Source organism: Aulonocara sp. 'chitande type north' Nkhata Bay, linkage group LG6, assembly GCF_057382095.1.
Source record: "Aulonocara sp. 'chitande type north' Nkhata Bay isolate Kocher_YH1m ecotype deep benthic linkage group LG6, A_spYH_male_GT1.1, whole genome shotgun sequence".
Taxonomy (NCBI): Eukaryota; Metazoa; Chordata; class Actinopteri; order Cichliformes; family Cichlidae; genus Aulonocara; species Aulonocara sp. 'chitande type north' Nkhata Bay.
This window is the reverse complement of record NC_141349.1, coordinates 10,955,015-10,979,572: the sequence shown is the minus strand read 5'-3', so window position 1 is coordinate 10,979,572 and position 24,558 is coordinate 10,955,015. Positions and strand designations below refer to the sequence as shown.

Here is a 24,558-nt window from a genome sequence, read left to right as displayed (position 1 = left end):
TAACTGAACGAGGCAGTCACTTTACGACCGTCAGCCAGTGCATTTCACCTTCCTCCTTAGCAATAACTAAGGCAAAAATGCAGTTCAACCCAAGGCATAGTGAAAATGGGCTTCATGAACATGGCTGAAGCAAATGTCATGTTCACAGTGTGAGATATGCTGAGTGGTGCATAAGTAGTTTGGGTCTCCTTAGAGAGTACTCTGAAGGTGTGCCTGCATGTGTGTGTTCTTCTATTGTCTGTCATTCCAGCACACAGTTCCAACATTGTTACTTTTCAAGCACCTACACCTGTGCGGCAGACTCACACCCAAGCTCCTGCAGTGGGAACTCTAACCTTTAGTACGTGTGTCCCCACTCAGCCAGGTGAGATATAGCAGAACCATCAATTCAGAGTCTGACAGTAAGGGTGAAGACGAGCCTGACTGTTGGTCTGCTCCAAACAAGCCCATAAGCAAGCTTTGAAATATTATGTCACAAAATTGTGAAACTGGGACATGAAATTTGATTTGAAAATGAAATTCATCCTGATCAGGAGCTGTTATGATCTAAATGGTGTTCTAGATCCAGTAAGCAAACAGGAAGAGCTGCAATGTGTGTGCTTTTTCATTAATGAATAAATAATACAAAGCTATAGTGCAGACTACAGCGCCATCCAGTTGGTGTTCGCTCTCTCTGCGGTAGAGTATCACTTCCTGTTCCAACACATAGTGGTGTTTTTGTGTAGCTTATATGCGTAGCAGTTTAATTATAACCTTATAGATAACGTCCTATTTCACAGGGTTAGGGTTAATCGTCCTGCTTGAAAATGACGTGCTCAAAGTGAATTGACTATTTCGCTTTGGACGTCTGCTTTCAGCACCTGACGGCATGTCCAGGTGAATGAGCCGCGCTTTGTGTTTACATCTTATTGCGGATTCTGTTTACACATTCAAAATAAAGAGAGAGAAGTTTGTTTGTTAATTTCCCCCAGGGATCAATAAAGTATTCTGATTCTGATTCTGATTCTGATTGTTTGTTTTTTGTTTCTTTAACTTTCATCAAAGTCAGAAGTATGCATACACTTCCTTATTATTTGGTAAAATTGCCCCAAAACTGTTTCACTTGGGCCACACGCTTCAGGTGTCCTTCCACAAGCTTTCTGCAACAGTTTGCTGGAATCTTGGCCCACTGCTCTTGACAGAACTGGTGTAACTGGGTCAGGTTTGTAGGTCTCCTTCCTGAGCGGTATGATGGTTGTACGTTCCTGTACTTTTTATTCTCTCGTATTATTGTCTGAATGGATGAATGTGGGACCTTCAGGCATCTGAAAATTGCACCTAAAGATGAGCCACACTTGTGGAGTCTACAATTCATTTCCTGATGTCTTGGTTGATTTTCCTATGATGTCAAAGAAAGAGGCTCTGTGTTTGGGGGTGTGGTTTTACATGCATCCACAAGTGTGCCACAAATGAACTCAAATGGACTTAATTAACCGATCGAATCATCTTAAGCTCAAAATAGAAAATATCTGGAGTTTAGCTTTTGTTTAAAGACACTTGCTTTTACTTTACTTGAGAGATACTGACCTCAACAAACAGCTTGGGTTCTTCAACTGTATCTTATGGACACTTAGGTGAAGAACAGAGCTGAGCTATGAACTGATGGTCACCTGATGGTGAGTTGGGTCAGGTGGTGGGGGAGGATGCTGGACACCCTTTAACTGCCAGTTTGACAGCATTCTGAGGGAGGCTTTGGACACATTCAAAATCCTGCTCCTCACATACAAGGCCTTAAATAATCAGGCCCCATCTTAACTTAATGACCTTGTAGTACCATCACCCTATTAGAGCACTTCACTCTCACACTGCAGGCTTACTTGTTGTTCCTAGAGTATTCAAAAGTAGAATAGAGGGACAGCCTTCAATTTTCAGGCCCCTCTTCTGTGGAACCAGCTTCCTGTTTGGACAGACACTATCTCTACTTTTAAGATTAGGCTTAAAACTTTCCAAAATATATAATTAGGGCTGGACCAGGTGACCCTGAATCCTCCCTTAGTTATGCTGCAATGCGGTGGGCTGCTGGGGGATTCCCATGATGCACTGAGTATTTCTTCTTCAGTCACCTTTCTCACTCACTATGTGTTAACAGACCTCTCTGCACTGTATCATACTTGTTATTAATCTGTCTCTCTTCCACAGCATGTCTTTATCCTGTCTTCCTTCTCTCACCCCAACCGGTCGCAGCAGATGGCCCCGCCCCTCCCTGAGCCTGGTTCTCCTGGAGGTTTCTTCCTGTTAAAAAGGAGTTTTTCCTTCCCACTGTCGCCAAAGTGTTTGCTCACAGGGAGTCATGTGGTTATTGGGTTTTTCTCTGTATGTATTATTGCAGGGTCTACCTTACAATACAAAGCACCTTGAGACGACTGTTGTTGTGATTTGTTTTCTGTATAAATAAAAATGAAATTGAAATAATATAATAATATAGTTTAATAAGATTACAGTCACATGGAGACATAGGGCACTATTAATTCCTTTAGTACGTTTTCATGACAATATAGTCATATTTTTAGTTTATGTGCAGAGAACAGAGACAGTTTGCTGAAGTACAGATGATGGTGTTGGGCCATCACCAGAAGAGCTTCACTTCATTTGGCTGTGATTGGTCCAACTATCAGGAACTGTAATTATATGATGAAACAAAATTCTTTCACGCTGGCCTGAGATCTGACATCTGTGAAGACTATATCATATAAATAAATCCTTTTACGAGTCCACAAGAAACACCACAAATCACAGGGCAGTCTGTGATCTTTCAGGACAGAGACATCAACAACAGTGACAGGACCCTCAGCGTCTTTCTACTGAAGCTGTCAGGCCCTGCTCAAATTTGAGCCACAAGCCTTTGGATGAAATTTAATTCAGGTCTTGACCAAAATACATTTATGGTCAGTTCATACTGTAGATCTTCTATAATAAATCGACGGTTTACACAATACTCAAAGTTTCATTTCTCAGCTTCATTTCCCTCCCAGCACTTTATGAAAGGCAAAAGCAAAAACTGCTGATGAGTAACTTTGCATCAATGTGTGGAGTATTGCAGCTTTTCATGCAGCATGATAAGGCTTCATCATGACACTGGTGACTATACAATGGTCACCATTCAGACAGAAAGGCAGTTGTTAGAGGGTGAATGGCAGGAACACTGTGTCTGCTGCCTCTTCTCTTGCCTCTGTGTATCAGTGAGTATTCAACAAAGGTTTCTATATTTAACTGCTGGTTCTTACTGCATAATTCTGTCTGTATAATATAAAAATGATTCAATGCATCGAGTTATGCCAAACCTCACAGAAACTGTGCACGGTGGGTATTCTGAATTGCTGCTCGGCACATATATGCAGACCACAGTCAGAGCCTTACCCTCTGCTGCTTGAAGTCACACAGAGGTAACCCACTCGCTCTCTGTCAGCACGCAGTCGCAGACTCGTGAGTGAGGTTGTTTTTTTCTCTTGTTTTGCTCTTCTACTCTTAAGAGCTCCATTAGCCACACAGAGGGCACAATATGTTCTGCATTGCTTCTCAAAGTTAGCATTGGTTAGTGATCATGAGCTGTTTTAGGTTTATAAATCATTGGTTTACACCACATTCCTCTGAATTAATGTCACAAATTGACAAACTGACAGTGAGATACAGTGAAGTGTGTAGAACATGTAATTCAAATCAGAGCACGAGCAGAACAAGAGCATGAAGCTGAGATCAAACTTCATTTGCTTCCATCTATAAGGTGCAGGTCACTGAGGTCTTCTGACAGAAACCTGCTGGTGGTTCCTCGTTCTAGGCTGAAAACCAAAAGAGACTAAGTGTGTCTTCAAGGCTGTTGGCTGATAATCTATGGAATGCACTAATATTACATTTGATCTCTGCGGTCTGAACATTTTTTTTTCCATTTTTGAAAGTTACTGCATGCACAGGTTTTTATTCCCACTTGTAATACAGTTAAATATATTGGAAATATCAGATATCATAGAAGTTGTTTTTAGTCAGCATATAGTTCAAAGTAAAAATTCACTGTGCTTTTATATTAAAATTCATAGATCGATAAGGCTAAGCTAGACAGGCTTTGCCTTCACATAGTTGTTTGGTAGTTATGTTGGTTGGCCTCCTCTATTTCATTGCTCTGGATAAGTGGTTGTCTTTCAGGGAGAGCAAATGCATGTTTCCAGCTTCTAGCACGCAACCAGGATGATCCTTTGTACCATCGTTTTGTAGTTATTGTCAAAATTCCTCCACAAAGCCCTGCAAGAAGCAGCCACGGCCACACGTCCCGCAACTCATCGAGGGAAGGGTGCAATGATTCTGCTAGCTTTTGACTAGCATCTAGCAGGTGGGTGTATTCATATCCCAGGTCTTTGCTGGAAATGAAGAAGTCTCTGTTCCTATGCAGAGGTAGGAATGGTGCCATGTGGTATTCACTGATATGGCCTATAGGAGCATTTGACTCTGGATACTTGCATTTGCAGAAAAAAGAAAACAAGCAGAAGAAAACGAGAGCAATAGAATAAACAACATCACGATGATATATGGGAATATAACTGTAAATACTAAATATTAAACATTACTGTGCAGCACGTAAGATCGACAGCGCACAGTGTGCTTTGAGGTAGGAGCCAAAAAAGGGTGTAAAACACCAGTCAGTGTCACGCCGCCGGGTATATCAACTTCTCTTTTAAGCTGTGCTTTCTGCTTCACGCTCCGTGCCCACGCATGTAACAAGGGCTGCTACAAGGCCCTTTAAAACAGGAAGTAGCATGTGCTGCAGTGAGCTTGAATGGTGTCCCAATGCGCTGAGCAAGCACAGTCCAAGCATGCTAGCCAGGTGTGGTGCGTGATGATAAAGTGGTGACTAAAACTCTATAAAGGACATAACTAATATAACAGCAGGTCAGGGTTACTCTTACAATTTTCTCTGGTAAGAAGTCAAAATCCTTCATATAGAACTCTGAAGTTACCTGGAGAGATGAGATCCTGCTTCATAGTACAGGCCTCAGGGCAACATTTCAAAGTTAACGTGCAAAACAATCAATATATGTATTTGTATGTAACTGACAAAAAAAGGAGAGAAAAGCGTCCAAACACTTCTTGTGTCATTCCAGAGTTGAGGTCGCAGGTTATGGTGCCACCACTGGACTAGCTAATGAGAAAAGAAGGAAGATGATTTTTAACAAATTTGTTGTATTAAGAAAAAAGAAAACAAACCATCCAAACTGTTACTTTATTAGTAAAGAGATGTTGCAGATATTTGTACTGAAATTGTATTTTGCTTCATTTCTAATGTGTTCAAAGTAAAAACAAGCTTTTCCTGTGAGCTCAGACCATTTTATTTCTTTCTGCTGCATTTCTGCATAAAATACAAATCTGCATCATTTTTTAAAAAAGTGCTTTAAGCTGAACTAATTGTCCCTTTTTTCTAGAACCTGGTGAATCACCCTCTCTTCACTGTGCAGAGACTGAGGTTGTCAGCTGTACAGAGCTCAATGATATTTTACTGAAAAAATTCCCCGAGGTCCACCGAGTCAGGAGCTATCAGCACTGGTTCTGTGGACAAAGTCCTGGGAAAGATATATGTCGAGTGAGTTTGCATGATCCCTCAGCTCACAGCTGCATTTATTAAACATTCAAAATACAGAAAGATTTTATAAACCTGGGAAACTGTATTTCTGTCTTGCAGGGAGACTCTGGTGGAGGAGTGGTTCATAATGGCAGGATTTATGGGGTCTCTTCTTTTGTGGGAGATCCAGACTTTGTATGCAGAGCACCGGCTGCCTTCATGGACCTCTGTGATCCTGAGTATGCAGATTGGATCAGGAAAACTATCAACCCATAAAAAGCTGTGAGGTGTGGATAACTGTAAACAAGCTGAAATAAATAATCTTTTAGAGTTTAGCTTTGGTTTCTTTTATTCTCTTTGATATAAGCAGTAGAGGGTTTCAGAATTTCTGTGTTATTTGCCAAAAGACGTTTTTTCAGCTGCACCCACACACAGTTTCTTTAGATAACTTCAACTGCAGAAAGTAAAAACTCAGCATTAAGTTTCAAATGCAGTTTTAAAGATAATGATAATATGGTGGCCCTGAAGAAAACACCCGTCAATAGAAAAAGCTGCAAAATCCTGCAAAATGTAACAGAAGTTGAATAAAACACAACGGAAATAGAAAAAAATGCAACAAGGCTGAAAAACTGAACAAACAAACAAAAAACAAACACAAATTACAACAGAAATAATAACAACGATATAAAAAAAAATAAAGTAGAAAAAAAACGTTCTCATCCTAAAACTTGGTGACAAAGTGGAATATGGTAAGGAAACACTCACTTAAGTGCTGTCATTACTCAAAGGTTCCTGATAATCATGCATGAAGTGATTTCTGGAGGGGAATGAAACTTAACTGAACTGCTCCCTGTGACATTTTGACCTGTCAAACGCAGGCGTAACTCCTGTTATTCATCGTTGTATTGCAGGTCTGCTGTGCACGACGTCTGTGAATCTGACTAATTTGGTACAGATGAAGGAATAAGACTGCTCAGATGCTTTGGGTGTCACGTAATGATCCCTCAGGTTTGGGTGTCTTTGGTACCCTTTGATTTCAATCTACCTGCACATTGAACAGAAATCCTGCCATGACAGAACACACTAATGCCTTTTCAAGGGAGAACCGATCCGAATCGGAGCTGTCAGCCCCAAGTTCTCTGCAGTCATCAAATCAAGCATAATCTGGTTTGAACAGGCTCCCTGCCTCACTGCAAAAGCCTTTTTACCAGCTGCTGTTTGACAAATTGCAAAGCCTCTGAAGAGACTTTAGAAAGGGGGAAAAAGGATACGACGAAAAAGCTGAACAAAAAGCTATCCATGCACTGTTTAACATTTCACTTGGAGCTTATTGACTGTATTCTATCTGTGGATTGCATTATAGCTTCTCTGAGAGCTTTGCTCCCTGAAGATTTTATGATCTGTGAACGCTGAGTCTCTCTTGTGGCTGTAAACCAGTCTGCTCAGCATGGCACTGCATGGCAGAGTTTCTCTCCATTTTTTTGAATCACCTTTGCTCAGTTGTGCTCCTAACTGATCTCCTGAGTTTGGCTGTATTCCTGGACTTTGCCCTTTAGTTACTCTTCAGTCTCTTTGACACACAGGCTGCCAAATTTGAAATAACATTTTTAGTTTTGGAAAAAGAAGAGCGTGTCTAGCAAATTCTTGCACATCCTTGTTCTTAAATAGCACTTTTCTACTCAAGCACTCAAAGTACTTTATACACCTCATTCACCCATTCATACAAGCACTTTTCTGTACCTAAGTTCTTTCTATCTAACATTCATACTCTGATGGACACATGAAAGAGCAGTTTGGGGTTCAGTATCGTGTCCAAGGATACTTTGAGATACAGATCAGATCAGTCCCTAAGGACCCCAAAGCGCTTCACACTACATTCAGTCATTCACCAATTCACACACTGGTGATGGCAAGCTACATTGTAGCCACAGCTGCCCTGGGGCACACTGACAGAAGCAAAAGTTGAGTTAAATCTGATTTATGTTCATTAATGCCCCTCACACTGTAACTTAAAGTAATAAATCGGTCACTGATTAATTACAGAAGTACGTCTGTGAGCATAAAGATTTAAGCCTTGGACCATCAGGATAAAATGTGGTTGGGAAACTTAACAAGCTTTGATAAAACTTCATCAGTAGCTCAAGCAAGACCTCAAAACCTTCGATCACCACGGGTGGTTAGCAGACTGTGGTTGTACCATGCAGCCTAACAACATGCAGTAAATTGCAGGTTAAAGCAGTCTGCTTACACATTGTTAAACGAGGGAAGGGAACTAATGTGGCTGTCACATTACCCTTTTGTCCCATTTCATCCCAGGACTTGATTCAATTGCTGCTCACTTTCTACAATACTTAAAACTGATCAGTAGGACCTGAAACTGCAAACATTCAAACATTCAGGCCAACAATCAGTTGGTGAACATATTAATCTACTACAATTAGCAAAAATGAATAAATAAACAGAAGAAAGTTAGAGTGATATCAGAGTCATGCAAGTTTTTGACCAGCAGGTTAAACTCATGCAAATTAGCTTCATCCAGGCTCATGAAAACACTGTCCTGCTTATAAACAGCAGATCATTTGTGTCAGTGTCAGGATGGTTTATATTTGAGCTTTTAGTTCACACAGAACAATTTTTATTAATTGTTTTTAGCGATTACAAAAGTCTGTGAATCCCCAAATTGTTCAGTTGTTCTCTTTGCTCCCCATGAGGTCACTTTCACCATGTGACAAAAACAACACCCCACTCTACACACTCGGGCCACCAGCAACTTTATAAATCCTCAATAAAAAGCTGACAGGTTGCAATGATGTTCCAAAGAACTTATTAAGAAAACAACTAAATACACAGAAAATGTTATGAAAATTGGTTTATTTTATATCTCATAGTTTTAAATGATGCAATAAAAATATGTATAAAACATCACAAACTGTAATATTTTACAAATGCTTACGTCCTGCTGATGCAATGGAGACATCTTCCAGTGACAGTCTTCATCAGTGTGAGTGTGAGGAGGATCCTAAACCCACCGACACAGAAGTGCATGTTCACAACTCCCTCTGTGCAGGCGGGGTCAGGACCCTCCTCACCTAGGGTGAGGAGGGTTGGTGCTGTGGCCAGTCAGGTATGAAGTGCTGAGAGTGGATCTTTGGTCCTCTGTGCAGCTCTGTCCACTCTCAGCTGCCCTGCAAAGTAATAACACAAGAAAGACGTCATTTTAACACAAAACAGCATTTTCATTGTTGGTAGCTGCAGTATGTTGTTAAAAAGCAATTTTAAACCCAACGTATACACATGAAAAATATAAATAAAGCTAAACCTACAGTGCTGCTGACATAGGATGATGATTTATACCAACTATTGGAAGAATTTTGTCTTCAATACAGTTTGTTGTCAATGTGAGGTGATAACTTACATAGTTGGAACACAGCACCACTCTCCCGTTTTTCACTTGGTCATCCATCCTTCTCATCGGGTTGGTCGGGGTAAGGCTGTCTTCTGGGTGGGGTGTTTGCTCCATCTTGGATGTTGAGTGTCTGAAGTGTTGAATTCTTAGCCACAGGCTATATCTTATGTAAAAACAAGAGACTACAGTCAGTTCACTGCATCATTTTTAAACCTTTTCTACTTATTTGTGTTGAGATTAAGTACAGACTTACCTTTGTCCTGCATGGTGAATTAGGGCTTGGGAAAAACATATATTATTCAAGAAAAAAACAATACATTTCACATGTGCAAGTCAGATGTTCTTATATCTGTAAAAACACAAAGGCAAAGTTTAAAAACACATTCTAACATAAACTAATCAGAGTCACTGTCATCAAGGGAAAGGTTAAAAAGCCTCTCCCAGAAACATCTGACTCCAAAACTACCTGAGGATGTTGAAGGGGCATCAAACTGGTCACTCACCTTGCACCTCTTTGCACTTACCTCTTCGGTGCAGATGTCTTCTCTGCTTCTCTTTTCTGAGGAAGGAGCAGCAGAGGGAGCAGAAGAGGAAGGAGCAGCAGAGGGAGCAGCTGAGGGAGGAGCAGCTGAGGAAGAAGCAGCAGAGGGAGCAGAAGAGGAAGGAGCAGCAGAGGGAGCAGAAGAGGAAGAAGCAGCAGAGGGAGCAGCAGAGAGAGCAGCAGAGAGAGCAGCTGAGGAAGAAGCAGCAGAGGGAGCAGCAGAGGGAGCAGCAGAGGGAGCAGCTGAGGGAGGAGCAGCTGGCGGATCACCAACTGGGGCAACAACTCGAGGGAAGAGTGGGGCATTGGCCTGGCCGAAAGGCGGCATGGCGATGGGGGCAGCACCTGGAGCAATAGGACGTTGCCAATCGTGCCAAAACGGCTCTGGAGGGTGCTCCCGGATGAGAGGGGAATCATCTCTCTCATCCATGGTGTCATACCCAGAGTCATCGCTAAGCCAATCCCCCCACTCTTCTGAGTCGTTCCAGTCAGATGAACTGTCAGTCTGTTCACTCACCTCTTCATCATCTACAGGTAAGTAGGGGCGGTACTCACCATACTCACCTTGCTGTTCACCGACATCTGCATCTGATGCTTCATGAGAAGAAGGTGAGGGTGAGAGAGGGATAAAATACTCACCATACTCACCTTCGCTGATACGCTGGGTATCAGTGTCCTGAGCTTCTGCAGGGCGTTCAACCACATAGTCAAGACGCCCTGTGAGGAAACAATTTTAAAATAACATTAGGAATGTAATATATATATATACACAAAGCTATATATATATATACATAAGCTATAATATATATATATATATATATATATATATATATATATATATATATATATATATATATATATATATATATATATATATATATATACACAAAGCTATATATATATATACATAAGCTATAATATATACATATATAAGCTATAATATATACACACATATATATATATATATATATATATATATACACATATATATATATATATATATATATATATATATATATATATATATATATATATATATATATATATATATTATTTATTTATTTATTTTTTAAAATAAAAACACAACCTCCTTGGCAAGAGTAAGAATTGCACACACAAAGCTCTGCAGGTATGTCTGAAAATGATGGTCAAGTCAAAAACAAACAAACAGAAACTCTTAACCCAGAATCCACATTTTTAGAAATGTGCACAAGGACTGTATCTGCCATAAGGACAGGTACATCTAATCTGTGGTAAACATGCTATCCCTGTGTAAATATCCCTGTGTACAATATCTCTCTCTGCTATCTAATAAGGTTAAAAGCATTACCGTAACAGAAGATAGGTCTTAATGCCATTATTACTACTGTTTTCATATTCTTTTGATATTATTTTATTTGCATTTTTTTATCTTTGTGTTTTGCAGCAGAGAAAAAATATAGTTTATGTCAATAAAGCCTTTGATCCGGAGAAGAAAAGGATGTCAGGAGGGGACCTGGATCTGTGTGTTTACGCCTGCGTGTTCTGACCCCGCCATGACATCTTGAAGATGCCGTTACCACAGAAACTGATTTTTGGGCATTTTACAAATTTTAGTCCATTAAGCTATTTTTAACCATTTCATTTTAAAGAAAAGTGTCAAATTTGAAGCCTTCAAGTCAAAGTAACACCTTTTTTCATATTCATACATCAGTCGTTAATAATTTCTACACCTCTCCCGGAAAATTTAAAACATACAAACAATTTACGGGAAACAATCTTGAATACACATATTTGATCACGTTAAAACTTGATATTCACACTGGAACTTGTTAAATTATTACAGTAATTTACATTTAAAGAAATTTTCAAACGTACCTGCAGCGAAGTCCAGGTGACAGTCGGGGAGTCCGGGTCCACGGCGAGCCATCTTCAAACTTGAAAAACAAAAACAAGTACAAACGATCGACAGATGAAGTACTTGTTATGCGTTCAAGTTATATCCGCTTCCAGTAAAATGTTTTGCAAAACTTAGCTTTCCACAGGCTGAGGTTGGAGCAGGTCGAAACAAGTCCACGAGCAAGTGTAAACAGACGTTTGGAACCTTGTGAAGCATTTATATACCCTCAGCGGCCATGGTTACGGTTGTCAACGTGTACACGTGCACGTGATAGAACTATCCGGTTGTTCAGTCTGACCTCACTAGCCGTGTCTGGGTCTAAACTCCGCTGCAGGTCCATATATCAAACGATCACTATGGCATTACTGAGAGTTGAAAAACTGTCTAAAGTCTTTCATTTTTAATAAAATGATCAGCGTTCTGCTCTACCAGGTGTAACAATTGAGTTTAACATCCAGGCATCCATGAAAACGGAATTTATGACATTTAACAGAGTTAGAAGTTAGCAGGGCGTTAGCTCGCTAGCTTCTATCTAAATACAATATAGCATGTCCTGACTGCAGGGTTTTGGAAACAAATTCAAACGTACAGCTCTGCTATCACTTCCAGCATAAATGAAGACAGAAAACTAAACAGCAGTGACGTTTGTAGGGTTACTGAAGTTTGGCTAGCTGGTATATAATGATGTGCTACGTGACCGCTAGCGACACAGCTATGTTAGCATAATATAAACAAGCTAACTTTTTTCCACTCCATAAACGTTAATGTGAGTGTTCTCGGTGATCAGGAACAAATGTAATCGCATGGCAGGATGCTGAGATAATCCATCCACAATACGAGGTTAGTCATTCATATACTGCTGCATGGGCTGGGCTGTAGTTACATACTAAGGTTTTAAAAACTGAGCTTAAATAAATGATTAGCGGTAATAAAAGCCGAGGGAGGTCAACAGTGATCACTGACTGTTTTAGGAGCTTTTTGAGATCAAATAGAAGAAAATACATAACATTAAACATGTTAACAATACAAAAGCCATATTAAACGCAGACTACTTTAGACCCGGAAGTAGGATTCGTGCGTCACCACTGAACAGCTAAATTCGTAGGAATGTTTTAGCTTATTATTTGGATAACCACCGTCATTACAATAAATTAAATTTGTAGTCATTTAAAACACACAGGCCTACAATCAGCTGGCCTATATAAAAAACAAAAACAAAATTTGAACACAGTGCTGAGCTGCATCTCAAATTAATCTTCCAGCTCTCAGCTGACATGTACCAGAGCCCGATTGATGGATCAGTTGATCAGGATCATTGGCCTGATATAGGTCTATCATAGTGACATGGCTCTTAATCAGTAGGGTTATATGTTTCCCAATATGATATATTTTTCAAAGAACATAATGTGGATTGATTTTATTTGTTAGCTGTATGGGCAGCATTTTTGTGTATGTGATCCCTTTTCTTAAATTACATTTGCTATATACACATATTTTGCTCTCTTAGTATTTTTAGAACCTGACTAATACTGAAAACTTTAGGGTGATACTGATAAAAAGGAGTTAAAAATTTAGATACTGATACATTGGTCGATACTCTTTTTACAGATAGTATACAGATTACAGAACTTAGAATGTATACAGAAATTCATGTTTTTTGCAATGATCGTTCAAAATTGGTTTACATTTGTAAATAAATACAGCAATATATCTGCAAGATTTGACCAAATTCACCACTCTTTTATACTATGCTAAACAATCAAAGATTAGCTCATGTCTAGTTGAATGATGTTTTAAAAATGTGTTTTCCTGTAGTGTTAATCACAGTGATGTTATGAAGTAATGTATGAACCTGACGTATGATAATATTTATCTCTACAGAGGAAACATCCATCGAAGATTGAGCAGTACAATATCACTGTGGCATCAACATCTCGTCAGCGAAAGACCACAGCCACACCAAACAAGCTCTCAGCAAATACACAAGCCAAGTTACCAGACCTGATGTTGAGAGCTGCAAACAAACATGTTCCACAAGCAACTGTTGACATGCTTGTCATCAATTTCACATGTGAGGGTCTACAGCCATTTGCAGTGCTAGAACAGCCATCTTTCAAAGAATTGGTTACCACATTACAACCTCAAGCCAAAGTCATCTCCAGACCCACTGTCCGTGCCAGAATCTGTGAAGCTGCTGATCACATGAAGATGACTTTGGTTGCAGCATTGGATAAAGTCAAATTGGTTGCTACCACTACTGATTGTTGGTCAGCTCATCAGAAAAATTACCTTGGAGTCACATGCCATTGGAGGAAGAGTCCCTGGAAAGAAGATCTGCAGCACCAGCATGCAAAAGATTGAGAGGGTCTCACACATTTGACATGCTTGCTGGTGCGCTTGATGATATCCATTGCCAATACAAGATTAGAGGCAAAGTTGTAAGAACCACAACTGATAGTGGATCCAACTTTGTCAAGGCCTTCCACATGTTTGGGGCACAAAATGATGCAGATGAAGCTGAAGATGAAGCAGACCCAGAAACTCTTGACCTGACTGACCATATTGACTACCATGAGGCAAGTGCAATTCTTGATGAAGACTCTGGTTTGGAGTATCAACTCCCGCCTCATCAGCGATGTGCATGTCACCTGCTAAACCTTGTGGCAACATCTGATGCTGCCCTAGCAGAGAGCATGAATGAAACCTACAAGAGGCTCTCCCGTGCAACCTTTGCAAAATGCCAGGCCATTTGGAACAAAACTCATTTGGCTAATGAAGTGGTAGAGGACAAGTGTGAACTACAGATCATTCGTCCCAATGCAACAAAGTGGAATTCAGCCAACCTTGCCATTGAAAGGATAATACGCATCATTGATGAGAAGGGTGAAAATGCCATCAGGAGCATTTGTGAGGAGTTCAAGGTGAAAGTGTGAGTAAAATTGGACACCTACCAATATGGTTGCAAATTTTGTGAATTTTCCTTAATGGATGGTTAAAAACGTGAGCAGACTCTTAATATTAAATCAGAAGATCCCTATTATAGTCATGGTGGGTTTTGTTGTTGTGTCTTACAGGTTGAGTCCTGCAGAAGTTGCATTCCTTAGGGAGTACTGTACCACCATGAAGCCACTGGTGAAAGCTTCAAACATTCTTCAGTCTGAGTCCACTTCCTTTATGGGATGGCTCCTGCCAGTAATCCAACAACTACTGTCCAAACTTAGCAGGCTGGAGACATCAAGCAAGACATGCGTGCCACTCATCAGAGCCCTGCAAAATGGCCTTCAAAAGCGTTTTGGAGCGATGATGGAGGATCCAGAGTTGGCTGCAGCTGCAGTCCTCTTATCCAAGTTCAAGACTTCCTGGACTGACAGAGCAGATGTAACAGAGGCTGGTAAGGATTCATGTGATCCCATTTTTTTGTATTTTTACATTTGAACACATGCTTAAGTGAGTATTTCACCTAATACATTGTAAGTTATTGATGGTCTGTCCTGAATACTAAACAACAGAGCATGAGAGTGAGGATCAGCAAAGAGAGTCATCTGATGAAGATGAATTCTTCTCCAGACCAATCTCCAGAAGGCTCCAAAGTGCAGTTGAGCTTGATGGTTACCTTGCTTGTGCCACAGACACCATGGAGCTGCTGCACTCCTTCTCAGGTATCAAAAACCTCTCTCTTAAACTGAACACAGCTCTGCCTGCTTTTCTCTTGTTTGTTTATCACACATTTCGAGCCAGAAAGAGGAAACCAGCGGTGGTCGCTCTAAACAACAACAGCAGGTTAAAGCTTGATCAGCTGCTGTTAGAATTAATTTAATATTGCTTTCTAGTATCAGCTGATGTTGGCTGGAGCCACAGCTGTAACAGCTGCTGGTCATTGATATCGGTTTGGATATGTGGTGAGAGGGAAACGTGAAGATGAAACCAGCAGATGTCCTTACTGAATCATCAGAGCTGAACAGGTGATGGAGAAACAGGTTTACCTTTTAGGTGACATGGATGAGTTGAAGGGAAGTTATGAACTGTTTCTAAGAGACAAATAACATCAGGATCCTTTTCTACTGACAGCTGGTAACTGTGCAGGGACGGGTCTAGCAAAGTTTTGCAAGGGGACAGGTAACCATATACATGCACTGTTCATACAGGGAGTGCAGAATTATTAGGCAAGTTGTATTTTTGAGGAATAATTTTATTATTGAACAACAACCATGTTCTCAATGAACCCAAAAAACTCATTAATATCAAAGCTGAATGTTTTTGGAAGTAGTTTTTAGTTTTAGCTATTTTAGGGGGATATCTGTGTGTGCAGGTGACTATTACTGTGCATAATTATTAGGCAACTTAACAAAAAACAAATATATACCCATTTCAATTATTTATTTTTACCAGTGAAACCAATATAACATTTCCACATTCACAAATATACATTTCTGACATTCAAAAACAAAAACAAATCAGCGACCAATATAGCCACCTTTCTTTGCAAGGACACTCAAAAGCCTGCCATCCATGGATTCTGTCAGTGTTTTGATCTGTTCACCATCAACATTGCGTGCAGCAGCAACCACAGCCTCCCAGACACTGTTCAGAGAGGTGTACTGTTTTCCCTCCTTGTAAATCTCACATTTGATGATGGACCACAGGTTCTCAATGGGGTTCAGATCAGGCGAACAAGGTGGCCATGTCATTAGTTTTTCTTCTTTTATACCCTTTCTTGCCAGCCACGCTGTGGAGTACTTGGACGCGTGTGATGGAGCATTGTCCTGCATGGAAATCATGTTTTTCTTGAAGGATGCAGACTTCTTCCTGTACCACTGCTTGAAGAAGGTGTCTTCCAGAAACTGGCAGTAGGACTGGGAGTTGAGCTTGACTCCATCCTCAACCCGAAAAGGCCCCACAAGCTCATCTTTGATGATACCAGCCCAAACCAGTACTCCACCTCCACCTTGCTGGCGTCTGAGTCGGACTGGAGCTCTCTGCCCTTTACCAATCCAGCCACGGGCCCATCCATCTGGCCCATCAAGACTCACTCTCATTTCATCAGTCCATAAAACCTTAGAAAAATCAGTCTTGAGATATTTCTTGGCCCAGTCTTGACGTTTCAGCTTGTGTGTCTTATTCAGTGGTGGTCGTCTTTCAGCCTTTCTTACCTTGGCCATGTCTCTGAGTATTGCACACCTTGTGCTTTTGGGCACTCCAGTGATGTTGCAGCTCTGAAATATGGCCAAACTGGTGGCAAGTGGCATCTTGGCAGCTGCACGCTTGACTTTTCTCAGTTCATGGGCAGTTATTTTGCGCCTTGGTTTTTCCACACGCTTCTTGCGACCCTGTTGACTATTTTGAATGAAATGCTTGATTGTTCGATGATCACGCTTCAGAAGCTTTGCAATTTTGAGACTGCTGCATCCCTCTGCAAGATATCTCACCATTTTTGACTTTTCTGAGCCTGTCAAGTCCTTCTTTTGACCCATTTTGCCAAAGGAAGGGACGTTGCCTAATAATTATGCACACCTGATATAGGGTGTTGATGTCATTAGACCACACCCCTTCTCATTACAGAGATTCACATCACCTAATATGCTTAATTGGTAGTAGGCTTTCGAGCCTATACAGCTTGGAGTAAGACAACATGCATGAAGAGGATGATGTGGACAAAATACTCATTTGCCTAATAATTCTGCACTCCCTGTAAGATTGGGGAAACCTGCAGTCAGCTGAGACTGAAGAAGTCAATTGGATGAGTGACGAAACGTTTTTCCCACAAAACGTAAAGTCCAGATGAACAGAATCAACTTTTGGAGATACTATATAGCTCATGCTAACATCACATCTTCACATTTTTCTTTTTAGAGGTAACAATAACTTTGCATTCTCGCTACTCACCATGCTCTAAAACAGGTATATGTTAGCAATGACAACATTTAACAAATGTTTTTAAAATTCTAGCCGTGCTAATTAGCCTTAGGATTGGTTGAGGTCTGTGAAAGCCTTTGGAACAAAATCAGTCTTGTAAAGCTCACTATTTTCCAGCTGAGCCTATAGCACATTTGTTAAAGTCAGTCCGGATTGTACAGCTTCTAATCAGAAACAATTAAAGTTTGTTTCTTTTTTTTCTGCTCATCAATCTTTTTCTGTAACCAGGATACCTGGAAAGTCTTAAATAACTCATGTTAAAATGTTGCAGTGCTGTAGAGTGGGGTCATGTTAACAATCCATTCAAACTTGTGGTCTTCAAGGTCAACTTTAAGATTTATTGGTTGAAAATTGACAAAAAGCTTTAGAACTTAGAAACTATCATTCCTACAACTGTGCTGTGTATATGTCACAACATATAGCAGGAACCTATAAAGGTAACTGACCTTTGACCTCTCCTTCAAGAAGGTACATGTAATGTCCACAGTGATTAGACATACTTAATAAAACAGTGTGGGGCACAGAGTATTGTTGTGCATCAGTGTGGAACATGTCAGTAACACTGAGGGTTACACACACTTTGCCAGGTACACCTGTTCACCTGCTCGTTAAACACAAATGTCTAGTGAACCAATCAGACGTCAGCAAATTAAAGTATTTAAGCATACAGACATGTTCATGATGACCTGCTGAAGGTCAAAGCAAGTATCAGAATGGGGGAAAGAGATTGCGTGGTTGTTGGTGCCAGATGGGCTGGTCTGAGTATTTCAGAAACTGCTCATCCAATGAGCTCACAAAATTACCTCCACAGTTTACAGACTGTAGTGGCAATCCAACCAGCAAAAGGCCACCTGAGGGAATTTGAGGTATTTCCAACTCATCCTGGTGATGAGGTCAAACACAACCAGTACTTTTAACACTTTATCAATTATTTACCAATTTAAAAAACAACTTGTGGTAACTTATTTTTTAATTTTGCTGCAGACAAGTTGAATGAATGCTTACTGGATCTAGAACACCATTTAGATCATAACAGCTCCTGATCAGGATGAATTTCATTTTCAAATCAAATTTCATGTCGCAGTTTCACAATTTTGTAACATATTATTTCAAAGCTTGCTTATGGGCTTGTTTTGGAGCAGACCAACAGTCAGGCTCGTCTTCACCCTTACTGTCAGACTCTGAATTGATGGTTCTGCTATATCTCACCTGGCTGAGTGGGGACACATGTACTAAAGGTTAGAGTTCCCACTGCAGGAGCTTGGGTTTGAGTCTGCCCTCGACCGTTTCCTGTGTGCCATACCGCCTCACTCTCTCCCCACCTTCCTGCCTCATGTTCTGAAATCTCTTCCTCTCCATCATCTTTGAGTTTCTTTGAGTGGAGCTTCTTTTGCAGCTGTGACAAAATATAGAACGGTTTCTGCAACCAGGGGAGTAAAATGTGCTGCAGTGTGAGGGCGCACAGGTGTAGGTGTGGAATTTTACATATAAATATTATAGTTTACTTCATGCACAAGAAATGTAAACATTTAATCTAACCCACTTTTCATCAACTACATAACCTTTATTGGAGAGTACATTCATAAATTGTGTGTATCACACACACAAACACACATCCACTAAACTCTCTCGTTTTATATCTCTCCCTCTCTCTGGTGAATGATGGAAGTTTGGTGGACTGTGTGGTTTGTCTGGCTGAAAGTTGTGTTTTTTTTATGTGTGGCGTGTTGTGAGGCTGATGATGAGTTAGTGTAATTGTGTATGGTGTTGTTAGTGTAGTTTATGTGGCGTTAGTGGTTTTTCCTGGATGCAGAGCAGGTCAGTATGCCGTGGACTTTTACACCACCATGTTAGGGATGGAGTAAAGTAACAAAGCTTGCGTGGAGAAGCTGCTGCAGGGGCTTCCTCAGCTGAGCTCTGAGGACAGAGCTGTCCTGGATGCTAACTTTTCTTTGGAGGAGATTAGTGCTGCTGCTGGTCAGCTGGCTCCTGCACAGGGTGGGCTGCCTGCAGACTTCTGTAAAAGACTGTTACTGGCATCGAGTCATCATGTGGGGCTCTCTCTTCTCCCTAAAAAACAGAGATTTGTCTCTGCTTAGAACTGGAGACGTGGCTCTGTTATGCACAGATTACTAACTTCCTTCAAAGGTACTGGCCACCAGGCCGAAACACTTTGTGAAATGAATCACTCACAGAGATCAGTCGTACTGTGTACCACACAGCTCTAATGTGAACAAGAGTTTTCTCATGAGAGACTTGGTAGTTATTTGTAAATTTCACAGTTTGATGTTGGAATAATTTCTTTAGATTAAGAGAAAGTGTTTGATAGGACTGACAATCTTTTTTGTTTTTCCATTATGAGAAGTTTTGCTTTTTGGAGGTGGATTTTTGTCACTTTTGGGGCTGTTGTATCAGGCGGCTTTCTGTTTTGTAAAAGTGGATGATGGGCTGAGCTGCCCAGTGTAAGTTTGGAGAGGATCTAACTGGAATGTCCTGTTTCTGGAATATATATTGATATTGGTATATTTGTTAGAAATGTAATCTTTGTTGAATGTTTTAAGAGATAAATAAGCAAAGTTATCTGGATTTATGTTGCCAGGTTTATGTCGGAGGCCTCTGCTGGTGTTGTCATTGTTTTTCTGTTTTCATTACAGATCAGAGTGATGTGGACTTTCTCAAAAGATGTTTAGATTTGTATGAGAACCTTCAGCAAAGGTGAGCTGGTGAAAAAATATGGTGTAACAGGTTTGTTGGTGGTCATATAGACTTTTTTTTTTTTTTTAGGAAAAGAAGAGTCTCGGAGGTTGCCATGGAGACGGTCTGTGTCAGACTGTCTAAACCAAAAATGGATGCTGTACATACACTGATAAATGTCATTTCTGGAGTGGCCAGATTGAAATCCAGAGAAAACTATGCTAGAGGTGAAAGGTCAAACGTTGGTCATCATGTTGAGATTTTTTTAATACCACAGACTGACAAAGAAAAGTGAAATTTGTGAATTTTAAAGGTGCAAGATGTGCTGTGTTCAGTTGCAGGGCCTTGCCTTTTATTTCATTTGTCTTTGGTTTTTATTTGTGCTCTTGTAATTATTTTGTGATAAAACTTTTTCTATTTTGAGATCAAGATTCAAGTGGAAATCTTTGTGTGTCTGTCTCTCTCCCTTGGTTTCTGTAGAGGTACAGTGTGGGGGCGCCTGGATAAATGTTAAACAGAAGCTAGATGTAGTGTTCCTCCACTGTCCATTAAGGATATGAGGAAAAGAAATGGTCAAGAACAAAGTGTATGGTGTATTTATAAAAGAAAATGGCTTTTAAATTGTATACCAAAACCACCACCAGAAAGTCAACTACAACTTGTTACATAATCATCATGACTGTTGTATCAGTTTAACAGTTTATGGGTTGACTTCTTTCAGTTCATTCACTGTTTACATCATGAAGGAAAAAGAAGGCAACAGGCTGAGAAATGAAGCTGTTGTGTGTCTTTGTGGCCACACGGGGGCAGTGCTGCATAAATAGTAGAATCTCTTCCTGGACACTTTTTCTAGACCTCTTTTTAAATGACTAATAAAGACAACAACAAAATGAATTACATCAGGATCTGATATGGTTTTGTTTTTTTGTTGAGCTTTATATATTTCAGAATGCCTAGAGTTTGTTTGTTTCCCATGTTTTGTGATACAGAACATCTCCTCTCAGACGGCTGTTGTCTCATAATGGGTCATTACCTGGTCTGATGGGGTGTTTGTTCCATTTATAAATCAAGTGATTGATTTGTGAAATGAGAGATGGCCTCTGACCTACTGACTGGTGTCTGATCTTCTCTGCTCCCCTCAAATTTGACAACTACTCAGCTAATGTGATGGTGGACAGGAAGTCACTAAACCTGGGACTCTGGAAACACATTTCTAGGGATAAAAAGTTAATGTAGATCGTTTCAGGAGATAAATATGAAATGATCGATTTGGTGATTATACTAATATAGTAAGAAAATAATGCATGAAAAAAAGATTTTTTATCTATACACTTAAGCAACGACCAGAGTCTTAGAATTGCGCTTTCACCAGGTTTTACTTGACTGAACAACAGAACTTCTCTGTCTCCTTTATAAGGGGTCACATCCTGAGTTACACAATGAGTCTTTCAAATGTGTGCGATAACCCACTGCATGTGTAGTCGTGCTGAGACCGCGTGGTCTTATTTTTATTACCCCTTGATTCAGCTGTGACCTGCTTATCAAGTCTTTTTACAAGTACATCATAATTATCTGCTCTGTGCAGACATAAGTTGAGCAATGGTTTAACAAACTTTCCCATCAAAAACATGAAGGTTTAGCTTTAAGCTTATTTGTCCAAACAACAAAGGATAAACTGCCAGCACCTGGACTGAAACAGAACATAGTAGTGTTGGATGTAAGTAAAGGAAATACAAGCATAACTGTGACTATGGAACAAATCTCCTTCAATGTTAAACCTTAATGTTAACCTGATTGTGTTTATTAGAAAAATCAGCCATTACAGTGTCTGTGATTGCTTCACATAGTTAACTCTGGTTGTCTGTGGGTTTGTGTCAAATTTGGAGTGAACAAAAGCATAAAAACTGTGGAAGATGCAGACTGTGAAAGTCTAGTTTATTTCATGAATACAATTATTTTTTACAGTCGCTAGAACAAAGTAGCGTACATTCATGATAAAGTAAATACCACAACACAACATGGACAGTAAGAAGTAAACTGAATTGTCTTAGAACTTATTATATTCTTTAAGCTTAAAAGCAACACCCAGGATTAGACTGTTTGTGTTTTAAGCCTTTTATTCAAAGCTAGTATGTGTCAACACTTCTTTCTGCCAGCAGCATTATTGAAGTGACACTTTAACGACACTTTACCTGCTGATGCTTCACATCACAATCTTTATGACGAAAAAGCTCAGATGTCTGTGCTGTCACTTGTTATGAAAATGGACAGAACCTGGGCTCAGGCTTCCTCTTCTTCTTTCCTTCCTCTTTAATAATAACCATAGATCAGTAAAATAGCCATATTTTTAAACAAATGATTGTGATGAAGAGAATTTTTTTTCCAGTGTGCATGAACTCAAAATCTTTTAAGTTTAAATCTTTTTTGTTTACCAACAACTGGGCAAATCCAAACTTGATGTACCAGGTCAACTCAGCTCCTGCCTTGACCTCCCCTCTGCTGAGCGTACACACACACACACACACACACACACACACACACACACACACACACACACAACATAAAGCAACATTAAATAACGGATCTTTCATCTGAAATAATTACAGTTTGTATAAATTTACACTGAAGACCAAAATACACACACATACATAAAACACATAAATCACTTAAACCTATTAAAACACATGGAAAATTACCTCATTTGTTGTGCTATTCAAAGATGTGTATGTGTGTGTATTCAGGCCAAGTCATAAAGAAAACAATAGAGGTCAATATACTTTATGTTCTACAGTCGCTGCAGATTAATGAAATATAGTGGAAACCTGAAGATCCTAGGTATAGTAGTTTGTGGGAAATAAATACAGTGAAGTGACCATTTAGCTCTTGTGGCATGAAACTGCTTAGTGCATTATTATTTGCTTTTCTACAATATGATATTTGTTTAATAATTGATTAATTTAGTGCATAAAATAGTTGATAAATAAAATGTTAAATATCTAATCATCATATCAAAAATCATATATTTGGAGGGAGTGTCTTTGACACATGCTGACTGCATTCTTCTTATAACCAGAACAGGAAGTGAGATCAGAGGAGAACAAGAGTGAGCAGTTTGGTGAAAGGAACAGGAAGGATGAAGAAGAGGTGAACATCCACACAGTTTAAAAGGAGACATCATGGCACAATAAGAGCACAAGCTCTAAGATGAAGACTGGTAATGATTAAAAACTGCACTAAATAGTATCATTCTGTGACTTCACACTTTAGGTAGTGCATAACATTTACCACTTTATATTAATTTTACTATATGTTTAAATAAATAAAAACAAATAACTTTAAAAGGTGCTGTTATTGAGTGAAAACTCAAAAGACTTCAGGGCTGGGGAGGAAAAGGGAGAAAGATGGAGGAACACAGCACACATAAGAAACAGGTAAGAGTGGACATGAAGTCAAAGTCAGCGACATGTCCGATAATAAAGACCTTCCACCTGGCTACATACAGTGGGGCAAAAAAGTATTTAGTCAGCCACCGATTGTGCAAGTTCCCCCACCTAAAATGATGACAGAGGTCAGTAATTTGCACCAGAGGTACACTTCAACTGTGAGAGACAGAATGTGAAAAAAAAATCCATGAATTCACATGGTAGGATTTGTAAAGAATTTATTCGTAAATCAGGGTGGAAAATAAGTATTTGGTCACCTCAAACATGGAAAATCTCTGGCTCTCACAGACCTGTAACGTCTTCTGTAAGACGCGTTTCTGTCCCCGAGTGAAACTGGTTCACCCGAAAGATAAAACGCCAAAACACAGACTTAACAATGTGGTGTATGCTGTACAGTGCAGCGAGGAATGCCCAGACCTCTACATTGGAGAGACCAAACAGCCACTTCACAAGTGCATGGCACAACACAGAAGAGCCACCTCCACAGGACAAGACTCAGCAGTCCATCTGCATCTTAAGGATAAAGGACACTCTTTCGAGGATGCCAATGTTCACATTTTGGACAGAGAGGACAGATGGTTTGAAAGAGGAGTGAAAGAAGCCATCTATGTCCACTGTGAGCGACCATCTTTGAACAGAGGCGGGGGTTTACGACACCAACTCTCTGCCATCTATAATCCAGTTTCGAGTTCCCTCCCCAGACGCCTTAACGCCCACTCACATCCTGGGCCATCTGATCTCAGGAATTCGCATGATAAGGTGGGGCCAGGTTTCACAATGAACTCACCCGAAACTCTGGCTGATTGGGACCCACGCCCAGTTTCACACCTTGGCTCAGGCGATTAGAGGATCATCAGGGGGTCCTTTTGTCCCTCTGTGGGGGGATACTCCCACTAGGTCTATATCTGGGACTCTCCACCATTTGACCTTAGAACTAAAGAAGCTTCTCGGATGAGAGGTGAAACGTCTTCAAGTAACTTACAGTTTTCTACAGACGCTAGGACACATTTCCCAATACTTAGGTCACGTTTGCAAAACTCCTCACACAGTGAGCACAACAGAAGTCTATGTGGGCTAAACTGAGGACCAGTTATCATT

General features: G+C 40.1%; 1 protein-coding gene across 1 annotated transcript; it reads right to left on the bottom strand.

The window, feature by feature from the left end:
• Nucleotides 1-9,015: 9,015 nt before the first annotated feature.
• LOC147327285 (uncharacterized) lies at nucleotides 9,016-11,440 on the bottom strand. Its single transcript, XM_086297502.1, has 2 exons — nucleotides 11,389-11,440; nucleotides 9,016-10,248 (listed from the first exon to the last, which is right to left on the bottom strand). The coding sequence occupies exons 1-2, from the start codon at nucleotides 11,438-11,440 to the stop codon at nucleotides 9,386-9,388; spliced, it is 915 nt and encodes a 304-aa protein (XP_086153628.1). The 3' UTR covers nucleotides 9,016-9,385.
• Nucleotides 11,441-24,558: the final 13,118 nt, after the last annotated feature.